At 37.1% G+C, this 20,946-nt stretch overlaps 1 protein-coding gene across 4 annotated transcripts in view; it reads right to left on the bottom strand.

The window, feature by feature from the left end:
* Window positions 1-20,946, bottom strand: part of ITGB6 (integrin subunit beta 6) — a 94,423-nt gene that overhangs the window by 710 nt on the left and 72,767 nt on the right. For all 4 annotated transcript variants that reach the window (XM_044669839.1, XM_044669841.1, XM_044669840.1 and 1 more), the window contains 2 exons: window positions 16,461-16,580; window positions 9,970-10,136 (listed from right to left, as the gene is read on the bottom strand). In XM_044669839.1, the coding sequence (XP_044525774.1) occupies window positions 9,970-10,136; window positions 16,461-16,580 (287 nt within the window). The remainder of the gene's footprint in view (window positions 1-9,969; window positions 10,137-16,460; window positions 16,581-20,946) is intronic.

Raw genomic sequence — 20,946 nt, 5'->3', positions numbered from 1 at the left:
TGAATATGCTTTAATGATGCTAGCTAAACTGCTCCTTGTCTAGAAATCCATCTTTTCCATACTATACCAGAATTTTTCTTAGTGATGCTATGTGGATTTCATGGAACACAACAGTCTTCAGAGAATCAAAAAGACAGGTGACCCACAGGACAATGGAGAGATACATAGAGAGGTACATTACTTATCATGACTTGAATGCATAAAATGGAATGAGATCATCAACAAGGAGAGGTGTGGCCAGAGCAAAGAGGTGGGCTGTCTATGTAGGAAGAGGGAGGGATAACAGATGGTCCAAATAATGCTGTTGTTTCCACCAAATATTAAAAGATCTAAGAAAGTTTCTAGCATAAACAGGTCCTTAAGGGAGGATTTATGAATGATTATGGACATGAATCCTCAGAGTGAGAAATGTGGATTGGTTTCTATCCTGTCATGGATGAAACAATGAAAAATTCAAGTTTATGAATACCAAGTAGTGTACTAAATGAACAATATTTAGTCCAATCTTTGTGGTATTCTAGACTATGGTCAAGTATACCTTGGTCAAGTAAGTCTTTCTTTAGATTACCAAAGCTTACAACCTAAGTGTCGTGCTCACTTTCTCTCACTCTCCAGATCTAAATCATTTAGCAATTCCTCTTAATTCTACTTACTTTACAAACTGTCATCGATTTCTTTATTTCTTGCAATATACTCCCCCTTTCTTCTCAAAGATGGCACCACTCTGGTCCAGGTTCTTATCACCTCTTGCTTGGACTAACACATTAGCCTGCAGGTTATTCTCCTTTGTCTCTCCCCCTTCTAGTCCATTCTCCATTCGGCTAATTGATCTTCCTAATACAGAGGTCTAAGCATGCTACCCATCATATTCATTAAACTTCACTAGTTCTCACTTATCTGCAGGATCAAATATAAACTCCTCTGTTTAGCTTATAAAGAAAGCCCTCCTCTTCCTTTTTCACTCTCCTACCCCAAATAATTTTCCTACTCCTGAAATTGTCCTAAAAGAGTATTTGGTTTGAATTTCAACTTTTCCCTTGTCATAGTCTACATTTGTATTAAACTTATTTCAGTAAATGGCATATATCCCCTCTCCCTCACTAACTAGGAGATCATAAATTCCTTGAGCATAGGAATTACGTCATTTTGCATCTTATTTCCCTAGCACCTAATACAAATACATAGTAAAAATTGTTTGTTGAATGAATTCAAAAGAAAAGAAAAAAAGATGTTTTGGGCAAAATTAACAAGGTTTTTTAAAAAAAATGATATAAAAATACAGTGGAAATTATGATCCTAAACCTGAAATCTCTAGCAAATCTCTTTACCTATTTCTTTTCTCTCTTGGCTGCTAAACTTCCAGAAAGAATAGCTTCCATATCATTTCCATCCTCTTCCTCTTCGGCCCTCTGCAATCTGTCCTCTGTGATCACTTTACTAAAACAGTTCTTTTTAAGGTGATTAGTAACATATTAATTCCAAAAATTGAATGCCATTTCTAAATCTCCATTTTCCTTGACCTTTTGTTATTATTTGCAATTGCTGACCTCCCCTTCCTTCTTTTTTTATTTAAAAAAATTTTTTTTAACCCTTAACTTCTGTGTATTGGCTCCTAGGTGGAAGAGTGGTAAGGGTGGGCAATGGGGGCCAAGTGACTTGCCCAGGGTCACACAGCTGGGAAGTGTCTGAGACCCGGATTCGAACCTAGGACCTCCCGTCTCTAAGCCTGACTCTCAATCCACTGAACTACCCAACTGTCCCCCTCCCCTTCCTTCTTAATTATTTTTCTTCCCTTTATTTGTGACACCACTCTCTTTCATCCTTCCTTTGCAGATTCTTTCCTGGGTTCACCTTCCTACTCATTTTTAATTTGGATGTGCTCCAAGGCACTTTCCTAACATTCTCTTCTCTATGTAATCTGCTTTCAGTCATCTCGCCCACTCCAGTGGGTTTCAGCTATGACTTCTGTCAGTGACTCTCAGTTATACACGTCTAGCTTTTATTTCTTCCTTGAATTCACACATATATTTCTATAGAACTTGCTGGACAGCTCTACCTGGATGCCCCTCCATCATAGAATTACCTTCAAAATATAAAATCAACTTATTTCTTCTTAAACCTGACCCCTTTTCTAATATTTCCTATTTCTCTTGATGGAGTAATTATCCCCCCACCCCCCTACCCAACTCCATCCTCAGCCTCACAATTTTAGAGTAATTCTTTAATCTCTCCTATCCCTTTCTCATTCCAATTAGCTACCTGAGAAGTGTCTCTTTAAATATATCCCCTCCCCTCTAGTAATACTACTGACTCATTAGTTCAGGCTCTTATTACCTCTCCCCTGGATTATTATAATAGTCTCCTAACTGGTCTTCCTGCTTCCAGTCTCTTTCCCCTACAATTCATACTCTCCATAATTGCCAAAATAATCTTTGCGATGTGTAGGTCTGCATGTTACTCCTCTGCTCAAAAAAATTCTGTGACTTCTTATTGCCTTTGAAGGAAAAACACAAGTTTTTTTCTGATTCTTGAGACTTTCCACAATTTGATCCCAATCTCATTTCATTCTATTACTCTTTACCTACTTTTTACACACTCCTCCCACACTATATAACTCTTCCCAGATATGACTGCCCCCTTCTATCTCTACAAATTCAGGAAAACCAACTTCCATGCCATTGGATTCCACTCCTATTTGGATTGTAATATTCTTGAGGGTAGACATTGTATTATATTTAATCTTTGAATTCCCCAACTAATATAATACCTGGAATATAATAAGCACATATTTTCCACAATCATATTGAAAAAAGTCATAGGCATTTTGACCAGGAAAGAGTCATACAGATGACTGAGTAATCCTCTCAGTTTCCTAAGGAAGAGTGTGAGATTCATATTGCAGAGTGGAATTGTAGCTGCAGAGAGGGGTTCAGGTCACGGCTCAGAATTCCATGGGGTGCCTCCGATAACTCTGAGAGAGGGGGCAGTTAAAGGCAGTTGGGTCCTGGGTGGAGAGTAGGCAGGACACTCTGCTTGCTGGGTCTTGGTTCCTCTTGGGGCTTGAGGCTTGAATCTGAGCAAAGCCATTTTTCTCCCAATTGATTAGAGGTTTAATGATAAGGTGGGAATGGGAAGGATAAGGTCTGGGAAGCCCTAAAACTGTTATGTCCAAGCAGCCCCTTTCCCCAAAGGGGAAAGGTAACTTGAATGGCTAATCTGTTCTCTATCCCTATAAATATTTTTCCTCCATGTCTAAATAACTAAACAGAGGTAAACTATGATGTAATTTGAATGCTAAATCAAGGTAAAGCAGGTTGGCAGCTAGAAACTAAAATGGCTTTGCTAAGATTCAAGCCTCAAGCCCCAAGAGCAACCCAGGACCCAAGACCCAGCAAGCAGAGTGTCCTGCTTATTCTCCACCCAGGACCCAACTGCCTTTAACTGCCCCCTCTCTCAGAGTTATCAGGGGCACCCTATGGAATTCTGAGCTGTGACCTGAACCCCTCTCTGCAGCTAGAATTCCACTTTGCAATATAAATCTCACAAAGTCTGAAGTTGAAAAGGTTTAAATGACTACCTAAGATGAGATGAGAAGGCAGGTCTCCTGATGAAATTCAGATCTTTTTTTTTTTTTTTTTTTTTTTTTTTTGCTACATGATGTTGCATGGAAAGAAAACCTCGAATTCTGCCTTATTCTTTGAATAGTGAATGTTCTTGGTCTGTTTTTCAGAGTTCTGAGGATTAATGGTGTCTAAGAATCAGTGATGGCTTGAATTTTGCTACAAAGCTGGCTCAAACTATCCTGGAACAGGAAGTAAAGAAACCTAAGAGGTTCTGTGATCATAGTGGGCAAAGAAGACAGAAATGAAAAGCTGTTTTCAAAATTCAGGAGTCCAGCTACCAGCCCCTCTACCATAAAATTTTCAGCATTATAATCTATAAAAATTATAGTTATTGAAAGAGAAATAAGCAGCGGGACTAGAAACAAGATTCTAAATGGAAAATATTCCTTTTTTTAGGGAGTGAATAAGAAGTTAGGGTGAGGATCTGGAGTTGGGAAATGATGGGAGTGTAAATTTCCTGGGATATCTAGATCAAATTGTTACCAGGGTAAGGATGAAGGGTATCCTTTTGTGAGCTGTGCTTATTTTGCAGGAATGAATTAAAACATATATATTAAGACTTAAGTATTTGTTTTTCCCTCAACTAGTTTCCTCCAAATCCTAAGAAATTTGCCCCCACTCTCCCACCCTGGGGCAGAGAGAGGAGTAATGATATGATATAAAATAAATTAGTTTAGTCAAATAGTAAAATATATTAGTTGTTTAAATAAGACACAACCAATGAAATAAATGCATACTAGATATTGGCTGAATAAACGTTTAGGAAAGGGATGTGTATGTGTGTGTATATAACATGAGAGAGAAAAAGATAGAAAGTGAGAGATTTGGCCAGTTGCTAGGTAACTCTAAGCAAATTACAGAATCATGGATTTAGAATTGGAAGAAACCATAGATGGCATAATCCAAGTATTTGACTGAACCTTAAAAAAAAAAGACCTTAAAAAGGTTAAATGATTTACCCAAGACCATACAGGTAGAAAATGGCATAGAAGGGATTAATTCAGGTCTTTTGGTGCACAGACTCCAAATTCAGTGCTAAGTTCTTTATCTCCAAATCAGCACACTTCTACTGTACCATGTTGTTCCCTAGACACTCAACCACTATTTATCTCAGTTTCTTTATCTGTAAAGGAATACTACTATCTATATTTTAGGGTTATGGTTGAACATTCTTTGCAAACCTTAAAAGACACATATAAATGAGCTCCCATATAATATAAGCTTATATGTACACACTGCCCTCTTGAGTTGCTCATAAGTAATTATTTTCCCCTTTTAAATAAGCTTTCCCTTTGAAATACCACTTCATGGAATTTTCTCATTTTGTGGAAAATCAGTAGCCCCATCCTTTTTTCAGATAAAGAAAGTATACAGCTGTTGAGGGTATGAAGCCCTGAGTTCATCTCTTTTAGTCAAACAGGAATAAAAGAACTACTATAAAAGGTGAAAGGTACATCCTTTAGTTTGTATAACTTATTGTTGTTCAGTCATTCAGTAATATCTGATTCTTTGTGACTCCATGATCCATACTGTTTATGGAGTTTTCAGGGGTAGGATATTGGAGTAGTTTGCCATTTCCTTCTCCAGGGGATTAAGGTAAATAGAGGTTAAATGACTTGCTCAGGGTCACATGTCTAGTAAGTGTTTGAGTCTGAATTTGAACTCAGGATTTCCTAACTAGAGACCCAATACCCCACCCACTAAGTCTCCTTGCTGCCTCTTGCATGTCTAACAAAATTCAATGAACCGGTTTTTAGAAAAGGGGGAAAAACCCTGATAAATAGGAAAACTCTTTGTCATGATCCACTGATTTCTTAATGATTGCCAAACTATAAAAAGCAGTCTTGATTTGCTTAGTGCAGCAGAAATCAATTCATGGCTAGAGAAATGTCAGATGGAACATTTTTTCACCTCTCAGGTTAATGACTTGAGAACTTTGAAATCAAAGATGAATTTAGCCTCCTTTTCTTCAATTTTCTAAAAAGAAAAATGAGTCATAGCCATACAAAAATTATAGTCTTGTCAAAGCAGCTAATTTCTGTCCTGTTTCTTGGATTCTATTATATACATTCTTGGGAGATTCCCTTTATCTTCTGTTTACTTTCTCAGGTTTTGAGTGGCAAGCACTGCTGCATCTAGAGATTAATGATTGTAGCTTCTGTATGAAGAGAAATGAATGGTCACTGTCTTCCACTGGGCTGCTGAGTGCCATTTTAAGATCAGGTGAAATTCAAATTTTGAAGAAGAAAGTTGTTTTGGGTAAAACTTGAATTTAACTCAGAACCCCAAAACAGGTCCAAAGACCAGCTTCTAAAAGTAGGGTATTTATATGAGTGGAACTTGAGATGAATTATGTGAAATAAATCTGTTTTGCATCTTGAGTGAGTAATCATTATCTAGTCAGAGCATGAACATTAAACATTTGTTATTCAAAGAAACTCAGTTTGGCAAGGAAATAATATTTTTCATTTCATTTATGCTTCATAATGTGTATTGCCCCATTCTGGGCGAAGAAACAGAATAAAATTCAGCATTTGAATTTCAATCATGTCTTACATCCTGGGTAAGAACAATTCATGTTTTGGAGAAAATTAACTGTTAATTAAATTATTATTTAAAAGATATAAATCTTTTGTTGGCACTCATGTCTTTTTTATGAAAACATAAAACATGCTGATTAGTAGATACACATCATATAATTGCCCAAGTGTTTGTCTGCAGTACACGTGCTTATTATTTAATGGAGGAACCAATCAAGAGCTGTGCATGGTAGTACACACAGCGGGCTTGGGCTTTTATGTTCCTCAAACACTCGCCCCATGGGAGCATCAGTATTGAGAGTCCCTAAGTCTGAGCACAGGCTTCCTGTAATGAATCCCCTGGAATCTCTTCCCATTACATGGGGCTGGGGGTGTAAGATCCTTCCTGTAATTATGTTGATGTTTTCTGTATATATGTTAGATACTCCAAGACTCTATATTTAAATTTTTTGTTTGAGGGTAAACAAAGGGTACCTAACTCCTTTCATTCTTTGTCTCCCTAGGAGGAAGTAAACAGTTGTAGAGTTAAAGGCCAATAAGGTCAAAGGAAGCTCAAATGACTAGAGAAACAGAGGTGGGCAAAGAAAAGAAGGTTTTAGTTTTGTGGAAGGTTTGGGCAGATTTCTGGGGGAAGGACTGTTTGGAAAATTCAATTTACATCCAGAAAAGGAAGGTAGAGTTTGTTCAGAGAGCTGGACAAAAGGAACCAGAAGAGACTGGACTTGGGAGCTGGTTAAAAGTATCCATACCAAAGGAATAATCTTCTAAGTTGCACAAGTCTGTACTCTACAACTAGGTAAGCATAGCTGTAACTGCCCATATGTACACAGTTTATATTCTTATACTATATATTTTTGCTGGAAGCAGTAGACCCAAGAGGATAAAGTTCTAGGTTTGGAGTCAGGAATACTGAGGTTCAAATCTTGACTCTCAAATCGTGATGCAGACACATGCTTGTTGTGTGACTGTTGGTAAAATTCTTAATCATTATGGTCTTCAGACAACTTTCCAGTCCTTATACATTGAACCATAGAAGTAGGGGGAAAGAATTTCCACACATTGTCCCTTGATCCCCTGACAAGAATTCCATACATTGCTGAAATGTTTCAAGTAAAAATCTTCGTTACTCTAGTAAATTAATTTTTGTTATACTGAAGAATTATCATTGTAGTAGTAATACTTTGTGCCTTGCATGAAATAGGTGCTTAATAAATATTGAACCAAATTCAATAATAAGTTACTGATTAATGAAGAGGATTATAGATGACAAGGATTATAATATTAAAGATCTCTAGCTGGAAGGTCCTCAGAGGAGAAAGGTTACTAACACTCAAAGTGATGGTTTAAAAAAAAATAAGCCTTAAAGTGCTGGCAGCAAAGACATATATATGGCTATGTGACTGGGCAAAAAATTTAACCTGTCAAAAGACCCAGGTTAACTCTCAAATACTTTAACTGATTCTCACTGGACATGAGGCAGTGTGATTAAGTGGATGGAAGGCTAGCTTTGGAATCAGGAAGCCATAGATTCTCTCATTTCCCTATTAGCTATGTGACCTTGTTGGCCTCTCTAGTCACCCATTTTCTCATCTATAGAATGAGGGAATTGGACTAGCTGATCTCTTAGTTATAAGTCTATTATTCTTTTCCTCCAACCACAAAAGGGACTTTCTGGGAGCCCAGGATCTCAATGTCCTATACTATGGTGTTTGGTTGCCCTTTGGTTAAACAGAAGCTTCCTTCAAAGTGTAAAAAAAATAAAAGGGTACAAAAAACTTGCAATCTCTTCTCTCCCCCCACCAAAGTGGCAATAGGAATCTCTACTATTAAGATTTCTGGATTATTCTGATTCTTTCCATTTTCCCACAAAGGGACGGTCAGGAAAGTTGTGAAGTCAATGAAGTTTTGTTGTTGATCCTACCTACCATCCCAAGAAAATGTATACTGGTCCAGAAATAATTTAGGCCACAATGATGGCAAAAACGAAGCATCTGAGCAAAAAGAAAAGTTTTTCGACCAAAAGGAATTTAATGACTTTTTCTTTTATCTTTTCAAATTGTGTTTTTAGAAGAATTTGTATTTGGAGGGAAACAGTCTTAGATAAGTTGCAGAACATTTACAATCTACAATTGTCGATAGATTCCTTTCCTTCACTGGGAATTTTGTACACTGATGAAATCACAGGTCTGGATAAAAACAAAAACCAAACAAAAAACTGCTCCAATACTACAAAAGCCTTTTAAAAAGACCAAAAACACTAGGGATAATGTATTATTGTTGGTGTCAAAAGATGAGTAGGTGAGAGGCAAGTCTAACTCAAAGGTGGGACAATATTGGTTTAAATCCCACCTCTGACATTTGGCTATGTGACTTTGGGTAAAACATCTAACCTCTCAAAAACCCAGATTAACTCATAAATACTTTAAATTGCTAAGTACCTGTTTATCTGCATTGTCAGAGGGAATTTCTTAAGCCGATTGATTCACAGGCCTTGTTTGAAAAAAAAAACAACAAAAAAATACATGGAGGAGGTGAATGTGCTTTGCACTGTTTTTCTAGGGGTGGTAAAGGACTAATTCACATTCTCTCACATGCTTCTCCTTGTAACCAATGCCAGGTAATCCATAGCTCCATTTTGTCCCACTGGGGACATTTTATCTGGAGTTCAAAATATTGGACAAATTTCATTGTCCTGTATTACGATGACATTGGTTTGAAATGATTCCTTAAAATAGTCATGCCATAAACATGTCCTTTCTCCATATTATATTTATCTAATAAAAGGAAATCCCATTCTCTTGACATATTAAAGGTAGATCCAAAAGTATCAGGAGGTAGAATTAAGGTGAGAAACAAATCTGTAGGATAAAGGACCGTTTGCCTTAATAAACCAACTGCAGTGGCAAAGTATGTGCTTTGATATTCCCCCCAACACATACACACACACATAAATTAATTGCTATTAGATACATAGATGTAATATTATGGTAATGACAGGAAATTAAAGCCATGAGATTATTTTCATGTGTCTCCAGAGAACTAATTAGGTATCATAAGGAAATTGTAAGAGCAATAAGCCAAAATCGAGTTCTGCTAGATGCTTTTCTGCTGGAAAGTGTAGTCACCTAAATGTCATGTACTTTTTTTTTCAAAGTTGATAGATTTTCAGGTAGCTGTTTATATCATGTTGCTATAACATATCAAAAAGGCTTTTTTTAAAACTAACATGTCATTGTTGCATATTATGAGAAATAGGGAGGCATTTCCATGGAGAATGGTGTGAACCGTGATGCCATTTATGCACATGATTACACTTGCTATAATATAGCCCCTTTGTGGAAACACTTAGAAATAGCTTCTGTGCTGCATCAAATGAAGCTCTGAGTCCTGGGGTAAGCCCTTGGTAATTCAGAGATTCCTACACAGAGGAGGGCCTCCACTCCCTAAGGATTTCCTGAGACTCTCAGAAGAATCCAAAAAATAAACATAAAACATGGGAGTCAGCTAGCCACAGTCAAGCAACTCAAGGGGATGGTATTTCTCATTCCCTCTACAGTAGTACAACAACCATGAGAGATATACATTGGATTTTCTTCGGGAAGTGCAGCTAGTTACAAAGGATTGGAAAGAAGTAAGGGATTCTGCCTTTCTTAAGGTAGTAGAAAAACCCTGAGTGAGCTGTAGGATGGGGGATTTCCCCACTACTCCCATTTCCCACAGGTCTTCTTTCATTGACAAACAAACAAAAGGACATTGTCAGTATGTTCCCAATGAACTGTTATCAGCTTCTATGTCAAGTCACCTACCATTTGCCATTTGGCCTTTGATCTTTCAGCTTCAAATTTGGCAACTTCTTTACGGTCATGAAATAATACTAACAGCTTCCATATGCAAAGGAGGACAATCCCAATAAGAAGAATGGCAAGAGATACTCCCAACATTATCATCAGAATATTGGGAGGCTCTGGACAATCTGTGGAAACAAAGCAAGTCATATTTAGAATATAGCTAATGTATTTCCCTCACTGATGGAAGAAAAGGATTTCCACATAGGTTTTCCAATTATATTTTTCATAAAGGGGGAAGTATTGAGGCTCAACCTTTCTCTGTTTTAGTTTAAAGAATTTTTAAATGAGTAATTAATTTGGGGGAGTACATCCCTCTATTTTTAAAATAAGATAAATAGGAGAGAAGAAAGATTTTACATATGTAAACAATTTGAATATTTCCTAGATGGTTGATGCATTATTACTTGAATTCTCAGTTGCCTATTGGCAATGCACATAGAAAATGAATGGTAAGTGTAACATGGTTCATAGGCTAAAATAAAAATGTGAAATCCTAAAGAAAAATGAAGAAGTAAACAGTAAGTATTCACTTTTCATTCATTCTCAATTTTCTTTTACCATGCAAAAATCTAGGATCACAAATTTAGAGTTGGAATGAAACTTGGAGTCCTTTTAGTCCAACACGTTCATTTTATAACTAATTCCTTGGATAGGACAAAAATTCAAACATGACATTTCCTCTAAATATTTTTTTCTGGAATATTCATAGTATCTTAGGGCTAGGATCACCCACCTACTTTATTCCCTCATTTTACAGATAAGGAAAGAGAGCGAGAGTCCAGATCAATGAAGTGAATCCTTCAGTTATTTATGCCGTAGAAGAACCCGAGTCCTGCTGCCTAATCCAGGAGTCTTCACATCATACCACTTTCTTTGGTAATCAGAAAAAGGATCATAGTTTTCAAATTGTATTCTGTTTTCCCAAAACAGAGTGCCATGTATATGAATATAGGCTAAATATTACTCTAGCTCTACTGATGATATCAAGGATAATTTAAAATTCATACAGCTCTTTCCTTCTATTATTCAACTAGTATTGATGGCAGAGTAAGCAGTAATTCTCACAGTATGCCCTGGAGATAGTATACATTTCTTAATAAAACATTGTAATTAAACCCCTGTTTTCCTTTTATGAAAATATGTGATAAATAGCCACAAAAATGATCTGCAGATCTCTACAAAAAAAGAACAACATGATATCTACAGACAAAACCAGTTATATTTATTTAAACTTCTTGATCAGTTCATAAACAAATACTTGTTAATGGATGAAAAAGCATTTAAGTGCTTAATATGTGTCAAAAATTGTACTATGTGCTAGGTATAGAAACAGAAAAGTGAGACAGTCCATGACCTTGACAAGCTCATATTCTAATTGCCTAAGACAACACATATGGAATAATTTATATTATTGAAGAAATGAACAATTTTTGTAAGTTTTAAGAACTCTGATCAGTACAATAATCAATGATGATTCCAGAGGATATACGGTGAAGAATATTACTCATACTTGGCAGAGACAGGCTAAATTTGTAGGACTAAATTGCAGAATGAGACATATATTTTTGGATGTGGCCAATACAGGAATTTGTTTTACTTGACTATTCATATTGGTGACAAAGACTTTTTCCCCCTCCTCCCAGCTGAGGATGTTGGGAAGGACAAAAAATAAATGACTATTATAAGAAAGTTGTTTTAAAAAAGAAAAATAGGGGTGTGGCAAAATTGTGATACTCATGCATTGCTGGTGGAGCTGTGAACTGATCCAACCATTCTAGAGGACAATTTGGAACTGTACCCAAAGGGCAACAAAATTGTGCCTACCCTTTGATCTATTAATACCCCTATTAGGTCTATATCCCAAAGAGATTTTTTAAAGAGGCAAAAAGACCTACTTGTACAAAAAATTTATAGCTGCTATTTTTGTGATGGCAAAGAATTGGAAATTGAAGGGATGTCCATTAATTGGGGAATGGCTGAACAAATTGTGGTATATGATGGTGATGGAAGACTCCTGTGCTATAAGGAATGATACACAGGATGATTTTAGAAAGAGCTGGAAAGACCTATATGAACTGATGCAGAATGAAATAAGCAGAACCAGGAAAACATTATAAATAGTAACAGCAATATTGGGGAATGATTGAATGTGACAGATAGCTATTCTCAGCAATACAAAGATCTAGGACAATTCTGAAGGATTTAGGACAAATCATGCTATCCCCTTTCAGAGAAAGAACTGTTGGAGTCAGAGTGCAGATGAAGGCATACAATTTTTCAATTGTTTATTTGGGATTATGTTTTGGGGTTTGGGTTTTATAAGATTACTCACAAAAACGAACCAATATGGAAAAAATAAATAAATGTAAAAAAAGAAAAAGAAAAGAAGGTTTGACTTTATTGTTGGAAAGGTCAGGTAGTATTAGGATCTGGCAAGCAAAACCATGGATCTTAGAGATAAATGGTAGGGAAGATGATCCCCAACTAATGTCAGGAATGGACACCATAGTTTGAGATAGAGTGGGGCACTGGGTTACTTCAGGCAGAGGTAAGTATGGGGTTTTGGAAATATAAAGAGAGATTTTCTAAATTTCCTGCTGTCACAGAGCTCCCTGGATAACTTAGGGAAAATGAAATTTGCATACACAGTGACTACAATTCAAGGAAGAGTATGATGGGTAAACAAATCATAGTAGTGATTTCAGTGAAGAGATAGAATTTTTCCTTGGGAGGCTGAAGGAAGGATTCTTGGAGGAGGGGACCTTTGAAGGGACTCCAAACAAAAAGAGGGATGTCAAAAGGAAGAGATTGTAAGATGGGTGGAGTCCACTCCATGCACTGGAGATGACACAAGCAAAGACATAGAGAAAGCATGTGGAAAATGAGAATGGGGCCAGAAAAGAGTTCAGTTTGGCGGTATTGTAGGGATTTAATGAGTAGAGTCATACATATAAGAGGAATATGTCATGCTGCTTATATGAAAAAAGATCTATAGCAGTTTTGAATCTGGGTGGGCCTAATGACCCCCTAACAGCATGATGCCTGGGCTGTGTGCTTTTGTTCTCCAGCCAGGAGATTCATGTTGCCAGTAAATGCCTTATAAGGGGATTATAAAGAATTAAGTAAGGGACCTAATGAAAAGGTTTGGGTATGTATTGAAGATCTAAAGATTGCATTCCGGCAAAAATAATGAAATAGGGCTGTATTTAATAGGTTAGTGACACCACATTGAAGTAAGCAGCAGGTCTGTGTGCTATTGAGAACATGTGTGCTTCCTGCTCAAACCCCACATCCCTGACTTAAGTAATGACTGGGGAGGAAGACACCATAGCAACTGCCTATAGTAATAAAAACCCAGTGAGAATTGTACCTAAGCACCCGCAGTCAGAATATGAATTAGGAAAGCTCTTCAGTGCAGGAAAATGGGCTGGGACAGCTGAAATCATTATTCTGAAATATCTGAAGTCAAAGGCAATGACAGCTACATCTTAAGAAAACATTTTAGTCTAAACATGAATTGAAAGAGAGAGGGAGAGACAGAAAGACAGAGACTTAGTCATGTCAAATCAAATCAACAAACCATTTATTATGTACCTACTATGTGTCAACCACTGTGCGGAGCACTTAGATACAAAGGCAAAACCCAAATCAAACACAAAAAAAGCCAGTTCCTGCTCTCAAGGAGTTCTCTGTCACAGACAGACACATAAAGACAGAGCTAGAGACAGAGATACACAACCACAGACAGAAAGACAAAAACAGAGAGAGAATGCACGTGTACAATAGTCTTTTCTATCCTTTGGGTTTTTTTTTGTTTGTTTTTTTGGAAATTAAGACTGAGACAGCAAGTGTCAGGGAAAGAACACTGAACCACTGACCTGGACTCTAGCTCTGGCTCTGTTGTCAAATACTTGTAGGACTTTTGAGATGTCCCTTCACCTCTCTGGGGCAGATTTCCCTCATCTGGACTACAAAAAGAGATTGTTAGGGCTAGATAATCCTCAGGGAATATACAGTTGGACTATACTATTTTACAGAGAAGTGAATTTCCTGGCGTCACATAGATAAACCCAGAGGCAGAGCTGGCATCTCTGTGGGTAAAGCACTCGGCTTGGAGTCAGGAAGACCTGACTTCCAATCCTGTCTCAGAACTTACTATGTTACCCTGAGCAAGTCACTTAACCTCTGCTTCAGTTTCTTTATCTGTAAAAGGGAAATAATAATAGCATGTACCTTGGAATTATTGGGAGGATAAAATGAGATAATATTCTAAACACAGTGCCTACCACATAATGGGTGCTGTATAAATGTTAACTATTATCATTATTATTAAACCTATGCTTCTTACTTTTCCTCTCTCTGCTTTGGACTTGAGGATTATCTATTCAAACCCCTTCATTTTTCAGATGAGAAAATAGACAACTACAGATGCTAAATGACTTTCCCGTGGCCACAGTCAAGGCAACTAAGCCAGGATTCTTAGCATGTCTTCTGAATTGAAACCCAACATTCTTTCTCTTCCATTGTTCTCTTTTCCCTTCAGCCTCTTGGAATCCCTATCACCCTGCAAGACTTAATTCTTTGTCTGATCTTTCCCAGTTGTTAGAGCTCTCCCTCCACCCAATAACATCATATACATTTTGTATATTTTCCCTCTTCCCCTCCCCACAGACTTTAAGTTCCTGAAAGGCCAAGACTATTTCACATTTTTTTTTTTGGTATCTCCATAGCTCTCTTACCTTCATTCATCCACCATTCACATTCTGGTAGATGGAGTCAACCCAATGGAAAAGATGCTAGAGGAAATCCTTTCCCTCAGCCTTTCTATCAATCTTCCCTTTTTCTTCACTTCTGACTAGGTCTGACCCAACTATCCTCATGAGAAAGACTGCAGTGACCCCATTCTGCTTTCCTAATGGATCTTGCTCTTATTGTAGGGTGGTCGTGGCCATTCACACACCTAGGATGAGCAAGTACAATCCTTCTAGTAATATGGAGGATCTTACCACTATGCTGTATGGGCTATTAAGTCCTGTGACCTATCCTATCAAATTCTTCTGACCATCTGGCCTTACTTTTTTTCGTCACCCACCCCCATTTCCCCCTCTCTCCTGTTACCACCCCCTTCCCTTGTCTTATTTACCCTCATACTTCTCTATAGGATTAGATAGGATTCTATAACCTGATAAGTATGGTTGTTATTCCCTCTCTGAGCCAGTTATGATGAGAGTAAAGTTTAAGCATTGCCTGTCGCCACCCTTATCCTCCTTTCCACTGTAATAGTTTTTCACTCCTCTATAGGTTAGATAATTTACCTCATTCCCTCTCTCCCTTCCCTTTTCTTTTCATGCAATCCTCTTTTTTGCCCCTTGATTTTATTTTTGGATATCATTTCATCCTAATCAACTTACTTTTCCACCCTCTGTTTAAGTATACTCCTAACTGCTTTACTACTACTAAGAATTGTAAAGAATTATAAATATCCCCTTGCCATTTAAGAAAACATACAGTTTGACCCCTTTTTGAGGCCCTTAAAATTTCTCTTTCTTATTTGCCTTTTTAGGTTTCTTTTGGTCTTGTGTTAGGTCTTCAAATTTTCTGTTTAAGCCTAGTCTTTTTCTCAGGAGTGCCTATCTGGCCTTACTATCTTTCCTGTTGCTGCACCATCCAAATCCCCATGTATTGTCAGGGGACCTGTTGGTACACTCTTAAGGATTCCTGGGCATCGTCATCACTGTGTTGCTGAAACTTGATGGTTCTCCAGGCTTTGCCGTCCACTTAGCTTATGAGTCCTTTTTTTTGTATTGACTTGCCATATTAGAATATGAGGTCCTCAAAAGTAGGGATTGGTTTGCTTTTCTGAACATTTAGCACAGTGTTTGTCAAATAGTAAATGCTTAATAAATGCTTTTTGTTTGCTCATTCATTCACTCATGGTTCACTTATTCCTAATGCCTAGTACATAGTAGGTTCTTATTGAATTAAATTGAATAGATATAAAACCACTCATTCAGTGGTAAAGCACTAACTTGAAGAATTAGATTTCTTAGAATATATGGTTTGAACCTCCATGCCAATTTACCTATCTTCTGTATCATTAGTGAAGCTCTTGGATAAAGCCAATCCATTTCCTAGTGTCATCGCCCTGTTTCCACTACCATCAAACACATTACCTCAACCTATGTTCCTGTAGCCAACTTTCAGTGTTGTGCATCTTTTCTGAGAACTGAATCTTGGTTAGGCCTTCTCATTAGGACATCATTTGAAAACATATTCAAACCTTTGAATAAGTGTCTTTCCATTCTTTGGAAGGCATAAATTCAATACCACATTATATCCAAAATTTGGAAATGTTTCTCTTTACAAGTGATCCAAAAATGGATCCAAGTTCTTTTAACCTTTTGTAAACAATATCTCCTACCCCTGACAACACATTTCTAGATATTTACCTTTCTGGTTTATGCTATGAAGGACTGTTCTTCCCTCTTTATCTGTGGTCATCAGGAATGTAATAAGGCAGTCATTTTCTCCTTGCAAAGTACAGGAAACAGAATTTTCCTTTGAGAAATCTGCAGGGAAAGGAACCACCCACTAGGTCAAATACAATTTCAACATTGATGAAGAATAACAACACATGGCATAGATGAGCATGAGATTAATGCACAAAAGAGAGTTTTCAGTAATTGCAGTGTGGGAATAGAAAAGTCCCAGGAATAGGAGAGTTTTAATGCTATTTTCAATCCCACTCCTTTCTCTCCAAATGAGTTTTAAGTTTTCCTCATGTTTCAGGAAATGGTTTCAGATAAATTCCATCAGCACTGACCATCAAATGCCCCTATCAATCTGCTATATTCTGAATCTCAATGCATTGAAAATACTTCCAAGACAGGTGCCACCAGCTGCCAGGGGAATAGAATAGTTCTGACTATACCGAAGAGTGAGCAGTATGTTCTCTTTGGCTGGGAGCTTCTGGAAGAAAGCAATTCTTTGAGATTATATTTCGGAGAAGATAATTCACATATTAGACTGACACTGATACTTTGAAAAAGGTTTGAAAAGGGTTATCCATTTATTCATCCCACAATGCAGTTCTAGAAGACTGTATGTATGGCATATACTGTCACAATAGTAAACACAAATTAATAACAGAAGCTTGGGGATTGTGGGAACATATGATTCAAGGGTCACTGAATAAAAAAGTAATCTGAGCCAACAGGTTGCCTTCCGTTTAATACATTTCTGTAAGAGAATTTGATCCTGCTTTTCTCAAACTTCTTCCAAATACTGAACCTTTCAGACTGAGCTTATTCAAGAGGAAGGTATAAAATTTTAGCACCGAAGATGAAAAGGAAATATTATGATTGGTTTGAGACCCAGGATATACTTCTTTCTAGCCAAAAATTCCAGACCAATGGCTTCTATGTAGGAATTTTCTCCTAGAAACATTATGCTTGATAGTTGTTTCTAGTAGATTGACCCTCATAAGCCAGAAGGCTCTTTCTTCTTTTAAACTCTTACTTTTGGTCCTAGTATCAACTGTAAGGCATAAGGGTAAGGACTAAGAAGATGGAGCTAAGTGACTTGTCTAGGGTCTCACAACTAGGAAAGACCTGAGGCCAGTTTTGAACTCAGGGTCTACTGACTTTAGATCTGACTCTCTATATACTGTGTCACCAATTGCCCCATCAGAAGGTTTTCAATATTTTTGTTACCTTTTAGGCAACTCCTAAAATACCCCATTTATTGATTTGTCGATAAAGTTTTTATTCAGCCATTTTTATGTGATTTTTTTGTCTCAGATTCCAAAGAGAAATAACTACATTTTGATAATTTTGGATGCTTTTTTGCATACAATTTTCTACATTGGCAAAAATGAATATTATTTTCTACTGCATTTTGGAAGATATAAAACCCCTTTCTATCAGGGCCAGGGCATGTCAGTCACTGTTTTTTCCTTAAAGGACTTGATAAAACCATACTTCTAGAATTGCATGGGACCTCAGAAGCCATTGAGTCCAATGTCCCCATTTTACAGATGAGGAAACTAAAGCTTAGGTCATACAGGTGGCAAACATCAAAGGTGGGATTTGAATGCAAAACCTCCTGTCAATGCTCTTTCTAATTACTCTTGCTTTCAGCATGGTATAATGAGAAAATTACCAAGCAAATTCAAAGTAAAAATAAGATTTCTAGGGAATTATTTAAACTAAGATAAAACATTACTTTTCAAAACTTTGAAAATAACTTTATTTATGGATAAATAATATATTAACTATAAACTTTATATAGTCATTAAAACAGAATCTAAGACCCTTTTGCCTTTCTTTGTATCACCACCATGTAGCAAAGTACCTGGCACATCACAAATGTTTAATGAATGCTTGTTGACTGATTTTTCTAATGAATATCTTGTTAATTTAATTGGAGCTATTGACTATACTTGAAAGTTACAGCATTAAATCAAGACTATTCTCCATTGCTTCACTCATGGTATAAAGTGGAGCTGACCCTGGATTCTGAAAGGTTCTACTGTGGAGAACCAACTTTGACAAATGCCACCAAACTATCAGGAAGGTTCTAGTGAGAGAAGTGTCCTTGGACCAATCTAGCTAAAAATAGGAGAGACTTATTACCAGACTGATCAAAGCATGAGAATTTTCTCCAGCCTCTACAACTCTTAAAGACTTTCTATTTCTTTCTAAATGTTGGGACAATTAGGTGGCCCAGTGGATTGAGGCAGTCCTGGGTTCAATCCGACCTCAGACAACTTCCTAGCTATGTGATCCTCGTCACAATTATCCTGACTTAACTACGGTTGAAACTATCACAACCTATGATTAAGAGATGCTTGCCCAGTGGCTGAGTAACAGCATATGCCAGGCAAATTATTAAGAGTGATGATTTAATTTACTTTGCTATTTGTAACCCCCATTGCCTAGCTGTTACCCCTTTTCTGTCTTGAAACCAATACATTGCACCGATTCTAAGACAGAAGGTAAGCGTTAAAAAAGACTTCCTACTAAATGTTAGAAGATTATCATCTTGATTGGCAGTGGGATAATTAATGCTGACAAAATTGAAGATTGTTAAAGTGTGCACTCCATAATTCAGACTTTTCACTAATTTTAAATAGCCATCCATAGTCATTCAGAAATAAAGACATTTTCTTGTCATATGTTCCTTCTGACGAGCTAGTCCCTTTCTCACATCATCGAACTGGGGGTCTTCGTACTATTTCCCTATTCTGTTCCTCTTAGTATATTTCATCTAAAAATGCGAAATTGCTTCATGGACTGGGTATCAGAGTTCCCTTCAGCAGAGTGATATTAATCCTGTGTTTTGTTGGAGGTTTTTTAAATGGAAAAATCTGAAGCAAGGGGAGGCTTAAATTACTTTGTCAAGATCATTTAGTTTTAATGGAACTGGTAATATGACCTGTGAGTCCTTATTCCCGATAATGCTTTAATTATTCCAGGACTCTTTTTCATTAAAGTTACTCCTCCAGTTTTAGACTGTGTGTTCAAGTGTTTGGGCATAGAAATGGGTGTAATTGAATGTGATACTCAGGATGCTAGCCTAGGCTGTGGATTTGCATAATTAGTAACTGTTTTCTTTTGTAGTTCGATGGTTTTCAGTCCTTTCCACAGCTGTGGCAGCCCTCTGCAACACTTTTAAATGTTATTGTGTAAACAAAACTTCAGGAGATCTCAAATGAGAATCAGAAAAAAAATAAAGGCCTGTGAAAGATGGGTTGGAGGGCAGATATTTGGGGGAGGGTGGAAAGTAATAGATGAAAGAGTATAAAACCCTGCATTGCAGGATTACTAAAATCTTTTAAAATCTGGAATTTCTACAAGGGTCTCGAGTATTATGTTAAAGGGATTGAAATTGAATTTATCTTCTGGTAAAGCATAAATCAACACCTTTAAGCCACAATTATCCAGACTTAACTATGGTTGAAACTATTACAGCCTATGGCAAAGAGACACTTGCCCAGTGGCTGAGTGAGTAATAGCACATGCCAGGCAAATTATTAAGAATGATGATTTAATTTAGTTTCTTATCTGTAAAGGGATGGGAAACTGAGTTGCGAAAAAGACCATCTGAGCTTTTCAAATGTTCTCTACTTATTTTCTTCTTTCTTTCTTTCCTTTTTTTTCCTTAAAAAATCCTTATCTTCTGTCTTAGAATTGATACTAAGTATTGATTCTAAGTCAGAAAAGCAGTAAAAGGTATGTAATTGGGGTGAAGTGACTTGCCCAGGGTCATACAGCTAGAAAGTGTCTGAGGCCACATTTGAATACAGGACCTCTAGGCTCCAGGTCTTACTCTCTGTCCGCTGAGCCACCTAGCTGTCCCTCATCTACTGATTTTCAAAGTGGATCCCAATATCTGTAGAGCTGGAAAAGATTTCAAGAGGAACTAATTTAACCCCATCCTATTATATACCTGGGTGGTGAAGTGGTTAGAGTGTTAGGTCTAAAGTCAGAACAACTCATCTTCCTAAGTTCAAATCTGACCTCAGATACTCGCTAGCTGTGTGATCCTGAGAAAATCACTTAGTTCTGTTTGCCTCGATTTCCTTACCTGTAAACTGGGGAAGGAAGTGACAAACTACTCCAGTATCTTTGCTAAGAAAACCTCAAATGGGGTCATGAGTCAGACAGGGCTAAAAAATGATTGAACTAAACTGAAAACAAAGGTCCAGACATATTCATGGATACACAAAAACTATGTGACTGATTTAGGATCTGAACCCAGTTTTGAGTCCAAATCCATCTCACTTTCCATAATATTGTTTTGACTCTGAGATAATTGTACCTGTAACTTGAAAAAAATATTCAGAGGGGGAATATGCTACAAAGGAGCCACTCAATTCATAGGCTAATAAATAAATCTACCTTAAATTCAGACATATTTTCAAAGTGCTTTAAA

Source organism: Gracilinanus agilis, chromosome 3 (genome assembly GCF_016433145.1).
Source record: "Gracilinanus agilis isolate LMUSP501 chromosome 3, AgileGrace, whole genome shotgun sequence".
NCBI classification, from domain to species: domain Eukaryota; kingdom Metazoa; phylum Chordata; class Mammalia; order Didelphimorphia; family Didelphidae; genus Gracilinanus; species Gracilinanus agilis.
Note: the sequence above shows the minus strand (reverse complement) of the source record. Positions and strands in the feature narration are given on the sequence as shown.